At 39.9% G+C, this 19,997-nt stretch overlaps 1 protein-coding gene across 1 annotated transcript in view; it reads left to right on the top strand.

Annotated features, from left to right (window-relative positions):
- The window catches only part of GPR158 (G protein-coupled receptor 158), a 199,993-nt gene that overhangs the window by 4,672 nt on the left and 175,324 nt on the right, over positions 1-19,997 (top strand). Inside the window, exon 2 of the mRNA XM_064704089.1 lies at positions 11,670-11,775. Within this exon, the coding sequence (XP_064560159.1) occupies positions 11,670-11,775 (106 nt within the window). The remainder of the gene's footprint in view (positions 1-11,669; positions 11,776-19,997) is intronic.

Genomic DNA, 19,997 nt, shown 5'->3' with positions numbered 1-19,997 from the left:
TAATGAAGGTAACTACTGCTGGCTGTGTTCAGTGCATGCTGCTGCTGCAGTGCTGTTGTCAGTGATGCTCCCAAAGTGCAGCACAAAGCAGCAAAGTTTTCTTCTTAACATTGTGAAGAGTTACAGTGCTTTGGCCTGAGGATGGGAGTGTTACAGGCCAGGGGGCTCCTGCCAACAGCTCATCTGTCTTCAATTTCACTTGTCCCCTTCCCAAAAGATTGCTGCCAAACTGCCCTAAGTGAAGGCCAAGGAGAGAATGTGGTTGTCTTGACCAACGACCAATACTGCCATGACCAATACTGTAGAGAAATACTGAGATGAAGTGGAGGAACCAAAGGCAACTTGATTGTACTGATAAGTGTGCCAGAAGCTGTTCAGGGCCACATTAGCCTAGTACAATGCCAGGCTAGCCGTGCTGGCTCTCTGCAGCTCTTAGCAATGCTTGCTCATATTGTGTTGTCTCTGTTTGCTGGTCTTTCCACCCAAAATGCATGCAGAGAGCTTTACTGCTTATAAGGTGCAGTGTAGGCTCTGGTTCAGAAATCAGGATCCACAGAGACTCAAAGTAATCGCTTGATGTTACCCATCCCTCCTGTCTAAACTGATGCCATTTGCAGCTGAAATTCACAACTTAATGTGCCTAATCCCTCTACTGCTGTAGTGCTGCAGGGGGTAGAGCACAGGAGCATCTGTCACAGGTCTTCTGTGCCTCTCCTCTGCTGCTGCCTATCACATGGTCAGAATGAACCATATTTTATGGCATGTGATGACCCAACTGTCCTCCTTGCAGCCCCACTGAGAAAGTGGAAAAGTGTGAGAAGTTGCATGTTGTAAATACAATTCCTTTTCTAAAAATATTTCCTTGGTGCTTGGAGGAAGAAATGAGAGGTCTTTGTTGCTTTAGCAGTCCAGGAGACAAGTGGAAAGGTCATGTCTTCATCTAGAAGAAAGATGACTAAATAGTCAGCTAATAGGAACACACAAGGTAAAAAAAGTCTTCCTGGGTCACTGAGTCAGTCTTCTGCTGTCACAAGCCCACTTAATGTCATCAGTTGACAAATCTCCATCTTTCAAGTAGGTGGGTTTCCCTCTTGAGTCTTTAAGTTCCCTGACAGGCTGGACTGAAGGGTTGGATAACTTCTCCTGATTTCTGATCTGAATTTATTCACTTGCAGTCAGTTCTCATACATTTGTTCTGGTCCAGAACTGTGTTTCATCTGACTTAGCACCCTTGGCTGGTGTTTACTGCCCTGATTTTATAGGCAGTGGCCCCTTCACCACCTTTGTTTACTAGACTACACAAACTGGCTTTCTTTAGTCTCTGCCATGAGCTCTCTGTTGCCATGGTCCCTCTTCTCAGGTCCTGTTCCAGTATTTCCTGAGCATGGTTAGTCAGATTCATGTGCACTGTTTCAGGCTTGTGCAATGACATCAATTATCCCCAAACTCTGATGAATGAGTTGCTGCTTTTGCAGTTCAAAATGTTCCCTTGTGTGCTGTTCTCATTCTCTTTAACATTGTGTTGAAATACATCTACATTTTGGGAACTGGTCATTGGTCTTGTGTGATTTCTCATTGTGGAGGTCAGATTGACTTCAGGATATGAAGCACTGACTTTCTTTCCCCCTCCCACCATATTCCAGCAGGTTTTTTGCCAAAATCAGCACAGCATTTACTATCTTTTTAAAAGGTTTTAAGGGAGAATCCAATGGAATAATCTGTTTTGGCAGAAAGGTACTCAATCAGAAAGTTGAGTAAGTTGGAGGTGGCTGGTTTTTTTGTTGTTTTGTTTTGGGTTTTGTGTTTTAATGTTATTTTATTTTGAATGGAGTCTTGTTCTGGATCATTTACAGGTAACTTGATTCTTAAGTTTGGCCAGATTGTGCTATATCTTAATATTTTCTGCCTCCCAGAGGTTTGCTCCTTCTCTGTTTCTGGAAAGATATCCCTTGATGCAAAGATAATCTTTACTGCACAGTTAAATTGAACTATTTCTTCCCTAAAGGCAGTATAATGTAGTGATTTCTGCTGTACCATTAACGATTACTTGGACCACTCCAGTACTGGGCTATGATGGGACTCTTAGTTAAAGAAACATTACTAAAGGCAGATTAAACCATGGAGGTAGAAGTATTTATGACAAGTAATTTCTTATGGATTGTATGTATTATATGATTTATTATTCTGCTAAATATTTCACAGCTGTTAAGTTCCTTGGTAAAAAAAACCCAAACAAATGTAGACATGAAAAAAAAAATTTAAAATTGGGTAATCTTTTTACTTTTAGACATGGTTTAATTTCTTCCTTTACCCCTTTTTTAGTTTCCCCCAATCTCTCTTTATTCTGAGTACCAAGCTAAGAGAAAATTAATTTTAATTGTTTAAGGAGACTTTTAAATTTTTTGTGCCATTGTGATATGATGTTAGTTGTATAATGCAGAAAGTATTTTTAAATTATGAGGTTGACATTTTTTATAACATGTCTTAGCCCTTGATTGAAGGTGTGGGTGGATTTAGAACAGGTTTCAAAAATGAAAAGGAATAATTTATTTTCTAGAATTTCTGAAAGTCTTGGGTTTGTGTTCCTGAAAAGAAGTTAAAACAAAGTCTCTTATTATGCTGTCTCTTTGTGGAAATCCTCAGGATATTTTAAGTATTTTCTAGGCAATTAATTATGTCCCTGCTAGCATTTTTCATATGAATTTTTCATATGAGGTCGTGGAGAGGGATAGAAAACTGGATGTTGATGAAACATAGGAAGGGAGCAATAAATATGGATTTCTCTTTCAGAACCATGATTCAGCTTCCTTCAGTGTTGGAGAAACAGGAGTGGGTCTTGCAAGAAAGAAGTTAAATATGGCCATGACAGGATTGAAACACATATTGCATTCATGTCCACAATTGCCTAGCACATGCTAAGTTGCAATAAAAGCAATTTTTGGTTTTTTGGGTCAGACTTCTGTTTCCAACTCCTGTGTTTTCTACATCCATTGCCCTTGGGCCAGACTTCCAGCACAGCAGGTTATCAAAGCTCTTTTGAAGGGGATGGACATGTGGCAGTCCTTACTACCTGGGATTCAGCTCCAGGACTGTCATCTAGTCTATTTGTGAGTGTGGGCTGAGATAGAAATGTTCCTGAATGTAAGAAAAAATGTATTGCTCTGTTAGGTCAAATAAAAGGTTTCCACGGCCCTTGCTCCAAAAGCAGCTTCTGGCAGGTACTGAAAGAAAATTGTCAAGTTCTTCTATCCTGGTTATGTCCAATTTACCAGTGATAAGCAACAAAAAGAAATTTTCTTTCAGATTTCACCTGAATGACTGGATAGTAAGTATTCATGACTCCTTCATGAATACTTCCTTCATGATTCTTATCCATGTTTTAACACATTTTTGTCTTCTACAATGTAGTTTAGCATTGTATTCCGTAATACATTTATGTGTTCCATTATAGCCATCTATTCTGCGTTCCATAGTTTTCTATTTTAAACTCACTTCATGAATCTAAACTCATTGGGAGATCCCAGATTCTTGAATGAATACTTTCCAAAGTGTTTTACTGCATCTTTTCTGTGTCAGCCAGGTTTAGTTGTGGGTTATATGAAGCATTTTTATCACTTGCAGACTTTGTCATGGCCACTCATTTGTGAAGTCCAACTTGTTAACTTCCCTGCATGTGAAAGCTGACTTTTATTTAATTTATTCTTTCCAGATGGATGAAAATAGTTCATTTTTGTCAGAAGCTGTCTCTGCTCTGAGCAACTTTTGTATCTTGGTTGCGTATTGTGTTAGAGATTCTTCTTCAGCCTTCCACTTTCTGTGGTATTTGAAATGTTTTTGGTAGAGCCTATCCTTTTAACATGTGGTTTCTAAAAATATCTTGATATCTTGATTTTGTCTTACATTCTTGTAATTTGTATGTTCCTCCATGCCCAGGTTTATGCCTTTCAATTTCTTTTTTTTTTTTTTTTTTTTTTGAGGTTGGCTTCCACTTTTGAGTTTTAAAATGACCTTGTTACCTTTAAATAAATTTTCAGGGTCACAGGATTTAGTATAGTTAGGCTGCAACCATCCATCCTATGTAGAATTCTTCTATTTCAAAAGCTCTTTGTGTTCCTAATGTATTTTCTTCTGTTGTGCTCTGTTCCTTGAGACTCTTTCTTTCCACCTGCCTGTTTGACCCCATGGATGGTAATGGGAACATTAAAAGAAAAGCAGCCTGAATTTGGCTCCAAGACCTAATTTCATAGGTATAATCTAATGTAAGTGGTACTTTACCATCAATGACACCTGGCATTCCTATACAAGGCGATGCTTTGTGACAGAGTTAAGATGCTAGCTGCCACTTGAGCATCCTCAAGTGGAAAAAAAACCAAACAAACAAGCCCAAACTATCCCCACTCCTCAGAGTATCTAAGAAACTCTCTAACTAAACTGCAAGGGTATCCCCAGTGAGGCAGCACTGCATGCCATAAATATGAAGGCAGATTTAATTTGAAATAATTCTTCAGACAATAGAATTCTGCTTTAAGTATTCTGCCCTTGCAGTACTGTTTCAATTTACTGTCTCTCAAAAGAGAGACTTTCTTTGCAGGTGAATCCTAATTTATGTGCCCACACTGCTGTACCTTACTGTTCAGTTTATTTTTAGTGGAAGCTGGTTCTATGAAAATGTGTGTTGAAAAGCAGCAGTCATGCTATGGCTGAGGAATTAGGGAAGTGTCTGTCCTATTAGAAAGGAATTGGTGGCGACTCTGTGACCAAGCCAAACTCGTGTCTCATGTCCCAGCAGCCTTTTGTGAGTCTGGCTGGTTGTGCATGGTAACAACCTTAATGATGTCCAAGTGATGCAGAATCCTAAATCTTAACTTTCAAAGGCAAGCTGAACCTGCAGACCCTGCTGTTTGTCAGTAAGGCTTATGGCTGAAATTAATTTCTGAATTTGACACCAGGGTTATTTTTGGGTGCTGAGTTGATGGTGCATGGGAGGAGCCTCAGGTGTCAGGTACTATGCAATATTTGAAGATTAATATTCTTGAAAGTGGCAACCTCCAAAACGAGAGTGGTCAGAAAAGGCATCTGCCCTGAAAACGTTTGCTATGCAAAATACAGTGTGTATTTGTCTAGAGGAGTGGGCATTTGCAGATTTCTGATGTCTGTAGAGAACTTGTTTTTCTTATCTCCTTGTTTTCTGGTAAAGAGGACTCATGAAGGACAGCATGGAGGGCTGAATGAATGTGACAGCAAGTATCCAAGCAGCTGTTTAGATGTGGATGATGATGCCCACTTCAGTGTGTGATAACCATCCCTTATACCTTAACTGTGAGCGCTCACAATGCTTATGGGCACAAAAGTGAATGTACAAACTTAGAGGGCAAACTGTGTGTTTAGCTGAGCTGTGCTGACCTCTGTGCCAAAAAAGCTTTTGAAGATCTAGAGCACAAGGATACTGTTTATCACCATTTAAATGTTGGCAGGCTATTATTTTGTACAATTCTGGATTAAGCTGACTGGGAGAAAATGAACGTTCCCCCTGATTTTTTTTTTTTAATGATGTAACAGTAGAGACAAAAAAAATATTCTGTAGATAGGTTTTACAACATGTTGTTACAATGAAATATTATAACTACTGAAACTATCAAGATAGCTAGTAGTTTGGGAAAATAAGCTTAAATCAATTTCTGGCACAGATTTCAAGGCAAGCAGCATGCCAACAAACAGTAGTACTGGAAATACAGACACGCATTAAAGCCTCTTAAATCAAACCTCTGACCTGACAGAAAATCCTTGATGACATCATTCTTCAGTGATTATCTTATATATAATTCAACTAATTCTTTCTTAACTGCATGTTTAACATGGACATGCAATCCTTAGATATTTCTTTTGTGTTTGTAAGGACTGTAAAATTGTGTCAGGAAACACATATGTATTGTTTCAAGGAGATTAACAAAATATACTTACCTGCCAGATGGTCCACAATTACCAGTAATATTGTTATTAACTTATGGCTGTGGCTTGTGTTGAGCCAGGCAGCATTGCTGGTGTGGATGAATGTGTTACTCTGACAAGCTGAGTCTACTCTTACACCCTTGATATTTGTCTTGATTGCTTACACCAAGATAGCAACACTGCAATTATTCCCAATTAGTTCGATAAATATAACACAGGGAGTTGGTCCATATACATTCTAGGAGGATGTGTTCTTTCATATGTTCCATTTTCTGAATGCTGAATCAAAAATAACTGGAAATGTGGGTGGCTAAACAGGCTGTGCCAGCTACTGTATTAATCACAGATGAATTTCAGAAATCTATTGTGTACATATATTAGTGTGCTGTGTGTAATTGCAGTGGGGTACAAGTCTGAGGTGGTGTTTTAAAATGGATCTCAAATGAACTCATGGAACTCTTGTACCATCATGACACCTTTTATAAATGCCACATATATGCTTCAAGAAATTTTGCTTTTTAAAGCACTGTATCCTCAGGTAGTTTCAGGCCCTGTACTACTTCAGAACTATGATGTTACTATGAAACATGAATTGCAGAGGTCTAGAGAAAAAGTAATAATAATGTGCATCATGGGGGGCAACAGTTGAAGTCCTGTGGCAGCTTGTAACTGTAAGGAGAGATTGCTTTCCTGCTCCTGCACTGTCCTGTTTCTTCTTACTGTAGATTTTCACCCCAGAAACTCACAAAGCTCTGAGAAAAGGGAAAACCAGAACAACTTAGCTATGTCAAAAGTTCAGGTTGTGCTACAGAAGAACTGCAGGTGGGAGAAGAGTGTAGGTAAAAAAGTTTGCAGTGAGTTCATGAAGATTGAGTTTTGTGAAAGACAAACATTCTTGTAAGAAAAACTTTAGTATGAGAGAAGCAAAAGGAACACGTCTAGTTTGAAATGAAAGAATTTTGTAGTATTTCTGGAAGAGGTATTATGAAAATATTTTTGAGCTTGGATGGCTGTGATCCTGACAAAACTGAAGCATAAATTGAAAGTGCAGGTGGAAGAGGGCCACATAACCTGGGAGGGATATGGAGACTCTATCTGAGCATGACTGTGATCATGAATGTCTTGTATCAGCAATAGTGTGGCCAGCAGGAGCAGGGAAGTGATCATTCCCCTGGTGAGGCACTGGTGAGGCTGTACCTCAAATCCTGTGTTCACTTTTGGGCCCCTCACTTCAGGACAGCCATTAAAAGGGCTGGAGCAAGTCCAGGGAAGGGCAGTGGGGCTGGTGAAGGGTCTGGAGCACAAGTCCTATGAGGAGGGAGCTGGGGAGTTTAGTCCAGAGAAGAGGAGGGGAGATCTTACTGCTCTCTACAACTGCCTGAAAGGAGGCTGGGGCCACGTGGGGGTTGGTCTCTTCTCCCAAGTGACAGGACAAGAAGAAATGTCTTCAAGTTGTGCCAGAGTTTTCATTGGATATTTGTGACTGTGTTCACAGGGGTCTTAGGATGAAGGAAGAGACAAGGATTTTTACTCCATGTTTCAGAAGGCTTGATTTATTATTTTCTGATATATAGTATGTTAAAACTATACTAAAAGAATAGAAGAAAGTATTTCATCAGAAGGCTAGCTAAGAATAGAAAAGGAAGGAATGATAACAAAGGCTTGTGACTGACCAGAGTCTGAGCCAGCTGACTGTGATTGGCCATTAATTAGAAACAACTGCATGAGACCAATCACAGATGCACCTGTTGCATTCCACAGCAGCAGATGACCATTGTTTACATTTTGTTCTTGAGGCTTCTCAGGAGAAAAAAATGCTAAGGAACGGATTTTTCATAAAAGATGTCTGTGACAGATATGAGGAAAACTCACTTCACTGAAAGGATTGTCATGCATCAGAACAGGCTGCCAGGGTTGAGTTACCCTCCCTGGAGGTATTTAGAAGATGTGGCACTTATAGACACAGTTTGATGGTGACTTTGGCAATGTTTGGTTAATAGCTAGAGCTCAGTGACCTTAAAGGTCCTTTCCAAGGTCTTTGGAATGAAAACTATTGAATGGAAAAGTGTACTTTGTGACAAAAGATGTTGGAAAATCCAAGAACTACAGGCTGATCAGTCTCACCTCATTCCCTGCGAAGGTGATGGAGCAAATAATTGTGAAAACTCCTTCTGGAACACAGGAAGAGGAGGAATGTGATTGGGAGTAGTCAGCATGGATTTCTGAGGGGGAAAATAGTGTTCAACCAACTCAGCAGCCTTCTGTGTACAGATAGCTGGTGACCATCTGGAGGTCAGTCACTTTTGATACACTCCTGGTGGGCACTGGTTTGACATGAATCACCAATGTGTGCTTGTGGCAGAGAGAGCCAGCAGCCTCCTGGCTGGTGAGAGGAGGTTTTGCTGATGGGTTGAGGGAAGTGATCCTCCCTCTTTCCCCAGCCTGGTGCCCCATTAAGAGTGCTTTGTCCACTTCTGGGCTCCTCAGCACAGGAGATATGGATGTACTGAAGCAAACCTGGTGCAAGGCCACACAGACAGTTAAAGGTTGGAGCATCTGATGTACAAGAGGGACTGATCAACCTGGAGAAGAAAAGGCTTCAGGGGCATTTTGTGTGTAAGTACCTGGTGAAAAAGTGTAAAGAAGAGAGAGACAGACCTTTCTCAGCCTTATTCAATGAAAGGATGGAAAGACCAAGAGGCACAAACTGAAATACAAGAAATTTCATTTAAACATCAGAAATCTTTTTTATGGACACTGTGAGTTTGGTCAGTGACAAGATTGGGTTTCCCAGAGATGGTGAACTCTCCATTATTGAAAATATAAAAAACCCCAACTTAAGAGCCTGCTTTGAGCTGATTGGATTCATCACAAGAGGCTTCTTCCAATGATAGTTGCTGTATGAATCTGATTTTCACATCTATTTTTGACAAAGTAATTGTGTTAAAGAGCTTTCAAAGGATGTAAGTTCTTTAATCAGTTCTGATGTGAGAAGCCCAGAAGTATATTCCTTTCTTTCCAGTACATGGCTCTGAGTGTTAGGATGCTCTCCTGCTTTCTGATGCTTTCTTGTCCCACTGGAACATGCCATGAATTCTCCAAATTGCAGCACTTCTGGTACAAGACCATACTGAAATGCCTTCTCAGTCTACTTAATGACCCTAATTTCTCTGGCTTGTGTGTGTTGTCTTTCTCATAAGTAACCTCTAGGTAAGTTTTCTTTGGAAAATGTTTATATGCTTTTTTTACTGGCACTCTGCTTCTACAAGACTTTCTTGTGATACAGCAAACTCTTAAAGCTGTTTCCTTCTCTTTAGGCAGTGATTAGTTTGTCCTATATTTGAAATCTGTACTTCTCTTTGCAGAAATGTTTGAGGAGGGAAAGGTGAGTTTCCTCTCCTACTAGTTAAAAACAAAATGTACACAAGGGAAAAACTTCCCATGCAAAGGAAATGAAACCTTCTTCCATCAGGTGCTTCAGGTGAATGGGTTGCATTTCCATCAAAGTTGAATCATTGCTGCTTTTCCTACTGTACAAACTGATTTATTTGGAGTAGTCAGGATGATGCTAATCCTTGGTATTTTTGCCAATGTCACTGGTGTACAACATGAATTAGGAGAGCAAGGAGTAGTGTTGGTCCTGGTCCTGCTGCCTGTTTTGTGCCTGTCTGCAGCCATGGGGAGAGTATTCATTTGCAGAACAGGTCCTGTCCTCTGCCCACACACTAATATTTGTATTATCTCAAAAAGGTCCAGAAAACATTAGAAACATACCTGGTGGGATCTACACATGACCAGATGAGTGATCTGTTGTCTCCACTGCCATGGGCATCTGAATCAGGCACCTTCTTGCCAGGTTAAATTTGTAATCCACTGACATCATTTTAAAGAGAGAATCTGTGCAGTATGACAGTTTTTCCTCTTCAAGTTATTGCTCACCCAGAACATGGAAAAAACAGTTTCTTGGGGTAGAAACATGGTTTGAGCAGTCCCTGGTGAAACTGCTGTTCAAAACAAGTGTACAAAGGCAAAACCTAAAAATATATCAGAATATTCCAGAAGTGTGGTGTGTGCCATTTTAACTTGCTAGAACCAGCACTTAAGTATTTCAAGCAATTTCTAAATGTGCCCAGCATTATATTGTTTAGATTCTAGTCAGGAGACTGAGTGGGATTGAGTGCTCCTGTACTGTCTAACTTCCTACTGTCTGTTTTATGTAATTTTCTCATGCATTCTTCTGACCACTTACATGATGTAGTTGTGTTTTTCCATTTACTATACAGCATGCCTGAAGATGAATGTCCAAATTTAGTTGTTGTGGACTCTTGCTGTACTGGGGTCAGATATGAGGGAACAGCATTGTCCTGGTTTTGATCAAGCTCACTCTTATGTTCTAATTTTGCTTGTACATATCCTCTCAAATACGTGGCTCTGTAGCTGTCTTGTTGCAATTATTGTGTTATGAGCATTAATTAAAAGAGGGAACACACTTTGAGGTGACTGAGGTGCTTCTGAGATAGAGGCTGGGCCATGCCCTTGTTGGTTCACAGCCTGAAAGAAGGGAGATGGTGGTGTTTGTGAAGTTGTGGAAGTCCAGACTGTAGAAATGAAAACATCTGTCCCAAGTGGCTGAAATGATTGACTTGAAAGGAATGGTATTCTGGATGTAAGAAATTAGCACAGAGCATTCATCCACTATGAATGAGTTTGTGTAATGATTTAGTAACTAGAGGTTGCATATTGACATTTTTGTCAAGTCTGGACTACAGTCATAGATGTCATGCTGTGACAAAATTATGCTATAAATGCATCCTAGGTCATTCTGAGGAATATGTAGATCTTTAAAGACTTTTAAAAAAAGACATAGATATACAGTTTTGTACCTTTTTTCTTCTGATGATTTTCAAGTTTTTTATGCAACAGAGTGTCAGCTTTGAAATTGGCTTGTTAGCTTTTCTTTCAAAAGCATTTTTGAGGTAAACTGTTGATGAGAGACTTCTTGGTATAGGACTTACACAATTTAGATGGTCCTTCAGGACATGTGTGTGTAGGAAACTTTTTTCCCTACACAGAGATCAGTGATCTGTTGGTGGCTTGTGCAGCTTTCTGATGTTGTATCAGGTTTTATTGCAGGGCCAGGTGGCAGAGGTGTGGGGAGAGGGCTTGGATGCTGGAGGAGGATGTTGAGCTGCAGAGAAGAGGCCTGAGTGTCTCTGGAGGCTGGGTTGTCTCCAGGGAGTGTACAAAAAAGGCTTTTGCCAGTTGTTTTGGTAAATAGGGTTCCCTGGTGCAAAGGGGAGAATGTAGTTTTTGCTGGATGTGGGGTGAGGTGCAGTGTCTGGTACCTTGCACTCAAAACTGCCTGGGAAGGTTGTTGGCTTCTGAAAAAGTAGTGCAGCTCTTTCACTGTATTTATTTTGGGTCTTTGCTGCACAATAAAATGTCAGGGCATGACATTGTTTGAACATACAACTTGCTCTTAACTGCCACCCTAGTCTTAATGTGTTAGATTTACTGACCTCTTGTCCATAGTACATCTCAGTAAGGTCTAAAATAAGAATATTTCTGTGACCATGCTCTGGGAGCACAAAACTTTTCTGGTTTTAGACATTTTATCAAATTCCATATTTAGAAGAAAGAGGTTGTTCTGCTTTTCAGGCTGCAGCATCACAAAAAAAGCTTAACCTATTTCTGTGGTTGTGTTTCCTCTCTGCTTTCAGAGGTGTTGTCAAAGTGGACATCAATCTGCAGAAGGTGGACATTGACCAGTGCTCGAGTGAGGGATGGTTCTCAGGGACACACAGGTGTCATCTCAACAATTCTGAGGTATGTCTGTCCCTCAGGGACCTCACTTCAGTAACAGATATCTACACTGAGCACTGTTCTGTAGTATAAATGTTATGTGTTTTACTGACATTGAATGTGGTTTGTGGGGCTGAAGGAATCTTTCTGTGTGAGGTGTTATGGGATGCATGAATTTCAGGAGTGCCTGCATTTTGGAACCATTGATGTTGAAACAGAAGCAAAGTTATTGTGAAGAGATAACAGTTACAGGGGAAAAGATTACCAATGAAATAATTTATGAAGTTCTGCTTTGCAAGTCAAACAATTATTTTGTGCTCAAAATCAAAATAGGATTTTAATGTCAGTGTCACTTTTGCTTGGATAACTTTGCAAAATCTAGTAGCTGAAATGCTAATGGTAATTATTCAGAAGTACATGGTCATTTGATAGAGTGATACAGAATAACAGGCAGAATTGGATACTGTAATTCCTTCCTAGTAGAAATGCCAACATTTTGACAGAGCTGACTAAAATGTTTGTGCTCAGCTCCTTCCTGCTTCCTCTTTCTTCTGAAGGTCTCTGTCTGGTTCCATCTGTCAGCAAATCATGGATCCTTCGGCCTGGCCTGTGTTATATATTCAATGAAACTTTTAAACAGAATACATTTTGGTTTTTCTTTTAATTCTCCTGTGTAAAGGTGATTTCAAAGGCACTCATTTGTTTTCTGTGAGGGTGGGTATCTTATGCACTTCTGTACTTTTGGAAAGGACAATTAAAATGTAGGGGAAATTGACATTCGTCTACCAGAAGTCAGGAAATGCTTGCCTAATTTTCTGTAAAATGCCAATTTATCAAAGCCAAGTCTAAATTTAGAAAAGTTGTTGGTTTTGATGAATTCAGCTGCTAACATTTTTGAGCAAGAAGAACTCAGAATTTTTGTAAGCATCTTTTTTTTTGTATTTTTCTCTGTGATTTTTTTCATGAAATAAACTTGAAATGCAAAATCAAGTCATTGATAAAGACTAATTTAAGTCTAAACATTTCTGCAAGTGAAAAAGAAAATTATTTCTTGGCTACTTTTTGACTTCTGAATTGTGAAGGGAACGCTTTTGAAGTCGCTCCTGTTTCTTCCTAGAAGAAAATACTGTTTCCCATGTGATCTGGTAAACCTTGTTTTTTAAATAAATTCTAGTTATCCCAATTGTGATAATATACTTTGGCAAGTTCTCCTCCTTCTCCTAATGTCTTATGAGCAAAATATGTCAGCAGAGGGGTGGGATTGTAAACTGCAATGCAGAATAAAAGGGGAAGAATCCAATCCTGTGTCTCTTGTGGCTTAGCCCCAGCTGGCAGCTCAGTCCCAGGCAGTCATTCCTTCATTTCCCCTGTCCCCACTGCCATGGGGTGGAGAACTGGGGAAAAAAGATAAAGCTGGTGGGCTAAGAACAGTTTAATAATGGAAACAAAGCAATATGGTAATAATAGTGATAATAAAAGGTACTATTGCTATAAAGATGGGGAAAAAAAGGAAAATTAAACCAGAAAACAACCAGTGATGCACAATATCACCTGCTGACCCATGCCTGTCCTATCCTCCAGCAGCAAGTGACCCCTCCTGCCCAACTCTTCCCAGCTTATATCCATGCCACCAGGCAGGATGTTCCATGGTGTGGGCTATCCCTCTGGCCGGCTCGGGTCAGCTGTCCTGGCTCTGCTTGCTTCTTGTGCAGAGCTTGGGAAACTGGAAAGCCCTTGACTCAATGCAGGCATTGCTTAGCACACTGGTGTTTTGGCTGTTGCTATCTCACAGAAAATCCAGAACACAGCTCTGTACCAGATACTGAGCAGAAACTACCACAGCTGAACCCAGGAGAAGGTCTCATACTTGTTTCATTGGAACCCACTCTGTGCAATAAGGGTGACTTACATAGTTGTGCAACCATATTTTCCACACAGTTTTTCTTATAAATGCCAATGAAATCATATTCCCTGTGCTCTCTCTTATCCTCCTAGGGGCAGTTAAACAAATACCTGCTGATGGTTGAATGCTCTGCCCCCATTTACAAAGTCTGTCTCCAGCAGAGTGGGAAGAGAATCCAGGAGATCTCTGGATTTCCAGTTCTGCTCTAGTTAGACCCTCCTTGCTCACTTCAGTTTTGTTAGGTGACTTGAGTATTTACTGCAGCATGGCCTCTGTGCAGAGTGTTTGATAAGCCTTGGCCATAGTGAATTTCTGATTTGGCTCTGAAATGTTTACTTCATAGCCCATACCATGGGTCCAGGCCTCCAATATTACTAAACCAAAGGCGTGGAGCTCAGTATTTCAGAATATTTAAAATTTTTGGAAATACAGCTCCCTCCTTTCCCAATGCTATGAAAATAGAGAATGACTTTGTGCAAGAATGGGAGGAAAGGACCAAAGTTGTGGATTAATCAAAATGCTTTTATAGTGGCTAAAACCTACTAGATACATGGCAGACAAATTCTCCTACTTTCTGTGCTGTTCTGAAGCGTTTATTTTCTAAATTAAAATCAGTTGAAATGAGGGAGATGGAGGTGCATGGAAACATATGGTAAGCCAGTGGTCTGTATGTGCTAGACAGAAAAAAGGGAAGGCATGAATGGGATCCAACTTCTTCCAGAAAATAGAGACTGTTGTTGAAAGTACTGTATTGCCTTCACATAGTCTGGCACAGCAGTGCTAGGTGATGATGCTAACTGTGGCACTGGGATTTGTCTTTGGAAGGTCAATCTAGAACAACCTGATTGTGATGCAATAGTTATAGTGTTAGTCCTTGCTTGGAAAAAAAAACCAGTGTCAGGTTGAGTGATTTGGGAATATTATGATTCAAATATGCAAAATGCTGAGACATAACTAATCTTCCTTAAACTTCCATCTGTCCTTAGATTTAGGTGTTCCTTAGGATTGGTGGATCTTGCTTTATGTATGGTGCCCTCAAGTACAAAAAAAGACAGGAAAAGACCAAGCACTAAGAACTTTGAATTCCCCATTTTTAATTCAACTAATCAAATTTGTAATATGTGTACTTGGCCTTTGCAGTACAGAGCATCCCAGCTTTCCTCTCCTTTCTCCAAATCCTTCTCAGGATGCTGCAAGAAATCAGTGACTGGGATTTTTTCCTGATTTGCTCTCCTTTGTGGGCAATACACATGCATCCCTGATTTGTAGCAGCCTAGATGAACAAGAGTGCCCTTGTTAAACCACAGGGTAACTGGACACTGCTCAACCTAATTAAGCAGGAAGTTAAGTGATACTTAACACAGGAAAGCCAAATTGCAGCCATGGCTAAAGTCTATTTCAGTTGTTATCCTTTTCTCCTTTTAATAACTTGATCAGCCAAAAAGAGGTTGATGGCCAGGTGGCTTTTGTGAGAGAGAGCTGCATTCTGCTTCCTGCCTTCTCTTTGACTCCCAAATAGGCAATGGCTTCCCCAAAAGCTATTGGGCAAGATATTTGGATTCTCTGGGGCTGCAACAAATGTGACAAGTAATATCTGCAGAGTTAGAAATAATTAAGTTGGGTAGATCATAAAATGATGCAGACAAGCCTGATATTTACAAACAGAAAAAGTGTAGTTACCCAATAACAAATGCAAAGTAATTTCATTGTACAGGCAGTGCTGTACAATGTACACTCAAGGCAGGTAATGGGAGTAAGAAAACATGCACTTTTACCCTGTTGGAAACCCTTAAAGACTTCTACTATATTGGATTTCCTCTCCATAAATGCTGACAGCAGCTGCTGGCACTTTTAGTAACAACTTTAGCGTCCTTGTGGAGCCAGCAGCAATAATGTCAGGCAGGGCTGAGGAGCATCTGAAGAAATCAGCTGGTGTGGCCCCTGAGCGTGGCTGGGTCCTTGCAGCCAGCAGCGTCAGTCTGTGAGCAGGGGCAGCAGACTCCACACTGCTCCCCGGCCTTAATGAGCCTGCCAACAGCTTGCAGTGTGAGGCAGGCTCAGCTGACATCCCTCTGGGTTTCAGCAGTATTCCACAAATGACAGCGTGCAAAAATATCTGGAGGAAATGAGGGAAGCAGAGTAAACAAGAAGGCTGCGGTGCTGTCTGTGTACAGTGGCTGCATATCCCTGTTTGTAGAAGGATGCATAGGCCTACTGTGTGTTTATTTATTGTGCACAAACACAAAACCAACTGAGAAGGCAAAACAAATGAGCAGTGCAGCCAAAAAATCTTTTTTCCATTGTTTAGCAAAACATTTTGGTCCATCATATTTTATTATACTGTATGCAAGGTTACAAGCAACTGAAGAAGGAGGAGGTGGGGGCTGGTTAAAAATAGAATTGTAATGGGAGTGGGTTGGGAGGGGGTGGAGGGAACCCAATGCTTTCCAGGTTTTTCAAGCAAGTGCTTTTCAGTGCCCTTGTCAGACTGGGAAAAGGCTATTAATGTGCACAGTCTGTGGGAGGGGAACTGTGGCAAGAGATTAGCATCTGAAGTCATAACTCACTGGGTCAAAGTCAATGTCATTGATTTTGCTTTTTACTTGCATGTGTTTTCTGTCCTATCCATTAGGGAAAGTGCAGTCAGAATTAGAAGAATTTGAAATCAAAGCTGTTTGGTGATTCAGTCTGAGTGAATACGTTTATGGACTATAGTTAGCTTCTAATTTGGAAATAATAATAATCATTCTTGAAGCTCCGGATTGCATTCAACGCAGGATCAGAGCAGTACCCAACCAGAGCAGAAAGCATGTCAGGATATATTTGGTCTTAGAACAACATCATTAGTGGTAGCAAACAAATACTAAATGCTATGTCAAATCCTGGGCTGAAGGGGGAAACTAAGGCAGAAAGGGTTGAAGGGCTCATTCAGTGTGCAGGTAAAGAAAATATAACCAGCACATCTTGGATTCAGAAGCAGACATGTTCTCTCCAACAGCTCAGGGTATTTGAAGAGCATGCAGTAGACACAAAAAACCATTTTGGATGCTATTTTAAAAATAACTTCTGCATCATCTGCATTCATGGGAAAAGTCCCCTTATGACAGTAAACCAGATCTAATCTGGCACTCCCCCAGACACTGTTACATAAAATAAGGTGGAGGTTTGTTGGAGTTCTCAGTGATAAACAAGGTGCTGTGAAAACCAGCTTTCAGTTTAAAGAAGAGCCAGGTTGCTTAGCTACAGCATCTTTGCTTTAAAGACAAAAAATTTAAATGAGTCTGTGTTTTGCAGGAGCTAATCTTGGTTATCAATGTTTTCTTCAAAGAAGAAAACCTTTGCAAAAATTTATTTCATCCTAGCTAGCAGTCTTAACTTGAGCATTTAAATTCATCTGGGTCAGTTCTATTTGCTTCTGTTTTTCCTTCCCCCAAAGTTAAAACATGAAAAGAGGTAAATGGTTGGCTGAATGATGTTGCCTGTCAAACTAAAATAGCTCTGGGATTTTTGGTTTATCTTGCATATGACAGGTGATGTAGCATTACATCAGTTTCCAGTTCTTTCAGATCTGTGGCTGCAGTTTTTGCATCTTTCTCTGCTGAGCAGAGAAGTTCAGTCAGGCAATGCTGATTAGCTGTGCTGGTGCTTCTTCTCCTTGTGTTTGGGAAGGGAAGAGGTGAGGCCCAGAATTTTAGTTGGCTGGTGGAACATGAGAAAAAGGTATGTGGTGGGAGCAAAGGGGAAGTTGCAGAGAGGGGGTTGGATGCAGGGAAGAGAGAGACTGAAAAACTGTGGCTGGGGCAAGAGAAGGAGGATCAGGGTATATTGGGAGGCACAAAAAACCTTGCAGTGAGGAGCGTGGGGACTGGAGCCAGGCTGCGCCATCCTCATGGCAGGCTGGCTGTGAATTGCCTTTCCCAGAGCAAAAGGGCAGAAGCTGTAGCAAACCCAGGCATAAACAGAGCACAGCTTCATTAGAGTCCTCAGTTGTTATCACTGTGTCCAGAGGCCTGTGCAATGTCTGAAAAATGCCTCTAGTAGCATTAAGCTCAATTAGATACGTGCACTTAGATAAATATGCAGCATTTTGGTTTCAAAGCATCTGGTCCAGTCTGTGAGAGATTTGACAGGCTTATCTTGTGAGGTGATACAAAACTCTTACCTGCATTTTATAGCTGGCCTACAGGCAAAATTATTATCTCCAAACTGATAGACTGGAATTGAAGAGTGATCTCCAGGTGTGTGAATTACCTTGTCCAGAGTCTGATTTCTGCAGAGAGGTGTGCCAGCCATGTGTGCTGAGATGTGCTCCAGCCAGGGCTCAGGCTGGGTCATCTTCAGAATGGGGTTTTGGGGTGCATCACAGCAGGTACCCACACCATCATCCAGATAGTTCCAGCAAAACTTAGGCATCCTGATACATTTCTGAAACCTGTGTCTGATGAGCTTCATAGTTTTGTTAGTGATCTTGACTTGTGATAGAATTCTGGTCAAAAATTAAATCACCCAAACTCCTCTTAGATAAACACACTGTGGCTGTCATTGCAAAGGACACAACTTCTTACAAACTGTGCAGACTCTATTCTTGAGTTAACTGTCAGTTTACTCAGGTAATATATTGCAGAGGGGTTTTTTCATCGTTAAAATAGAAAAATTCTGCTCACATACATACTGCAGTTAATTTTTTCTTTGAAAATTTTTTTTTTCAAGGCTTGAGAAAGTTAATTAATAGAAAAAAACTTGTCTGCCTTACTTTAAAAAAAGCTTTTATCAACTGTAGTTACTATTTTTCCTGCTTTTTTCATAGTTCATCATACCTACACAAGAGGCAAGTTTAATTTAGCCTGGAGACTAAAGGTCATTTGTTTTTCTATTCAAAATTAAAGTTATCTTGAAAACATATGAAGAAAAACTCTCATGAAGAAAAACTGGAGACAATAGCTGCTGAATCTTTATATTCAAAACAATGTACTGAATCATAGTAATAACCTTAATGGAAAAAAAAATAATTTAGCTTTATTTTTAAGCACAATTTTATAATGCTAGACATTCAAATACAGTCACTTTTGTTGGTGACTTTTGTTAAGAGGTAAATGCTTTTTTGCAAATGAAAGTGACTGCTTTTGGGTTATCTATGCTTTTGTTTAAATCTCAGTAATTTGTATGACTTTTTATTCTGGTTTCCATTTGCCAGTACTGTAAATTGATGGCTATCAAGGACTGGTGTCCTGGAAATTTCTTAGTTTTTTGTGCTTCTTTAATACTTTTTTGACGATTGCTGTTTGAGATTATGAATGTACTAAGCATCAGTACTCATATGGGAATGCAGAACATTTGATTTTTATCTTCAGATTTTTGAGTATTGCTGCCTTTTTGTGTTTTGACTGTTTTGTAAGCTGTTTCATCCTGCTGCATTGCATTATTATTCATCTATAAGGATTTTATTATTTTTTCTATCACTGAAAAAGTAGTGAAAACAAACACACTTCTTCCAAACATCCTATGTATATAAAATACCTTAGATAAGTAAGATATTTATTGTCTTTGATTATTCCTTAACTTATAAAAGATGGTGAGGGAAAGTAGATATTGCTTAGAGACCAATCAGACAATATTTTTTATATTGTTTTCTTCTTGCTGCAGCATCAGAATTCCTCTGAAGTTAAATTTGGTCCACAGATTTACCACAACTATTCTCAAGGCAACCAGTTTGCATTTACTTGCCTGAAATAGGTAGTAGGATTTGCTTACTGAACTCTAGTTTTTTTGTCAGAATGTAATAGCTACTTTTTTTCCACCACCAATTCCATCTAAACATTTTAATAATTTTTCATCTTTCAAATATGGTTTGCTATGGAAAAGAAGTATTCATGAAGAGGTATAACTGTGCATTCTAATTTAATCAAAGTGAGTTCCATATTGTTCATTTTAACCAGATAGTCTTACAGGTACATTTTAAAATGAAACTAACTCAGTTGGCTTGAGCTGAGAAACAAATTGAACTTTCTCTACAGCTAATAAACTGAAATATTTGCAACCCTCAAATATTTTTCTGTGTGTTTATATTAATTAACATGTATTTACAGCTAACCTGTTTATGTGTGCACACGTGAACATTATATAAACGTGCGTATCTGAACATCTGTAGATACATGTATTTGGAGCTGTGAATTGCTTGGTCCTTTGCATAGAGGCATCCTGCCAGAGCAGCTTTGTCCTGAGATGTTACAGAGGCTGGGGGGGGACACTGGTCCTTGTTTTGCTCCTCAGCCCATGCACCAGGACAGGCTGCATTTCCATGGGTGATGGAGCAGCTGGGAAGCAGCTTTGTGCAAAAGGTTCA

This window comes from Zonotrichia leucophrys, chromosome 2 (genome assembly GCF_028769735.1).
Source record: "Zonotrichia leucophrys gambelii isolate GWCS_2022_RI chromosome 2, RI_Zleu_2.0, whole genome shotgun sequence".
Taxonomy (NCBI): Eukaryota; Metazoa; Chordata; class Aves; order Passeriformes; family Passerellidae; genus Zonotrichia; species Zonotrichia leucophrys.
The sequence above is the reverse complement of the archived record's forward strand: the minus strand, read 5'-3'. Positions and strand labels throughout refer to the sequence as shown.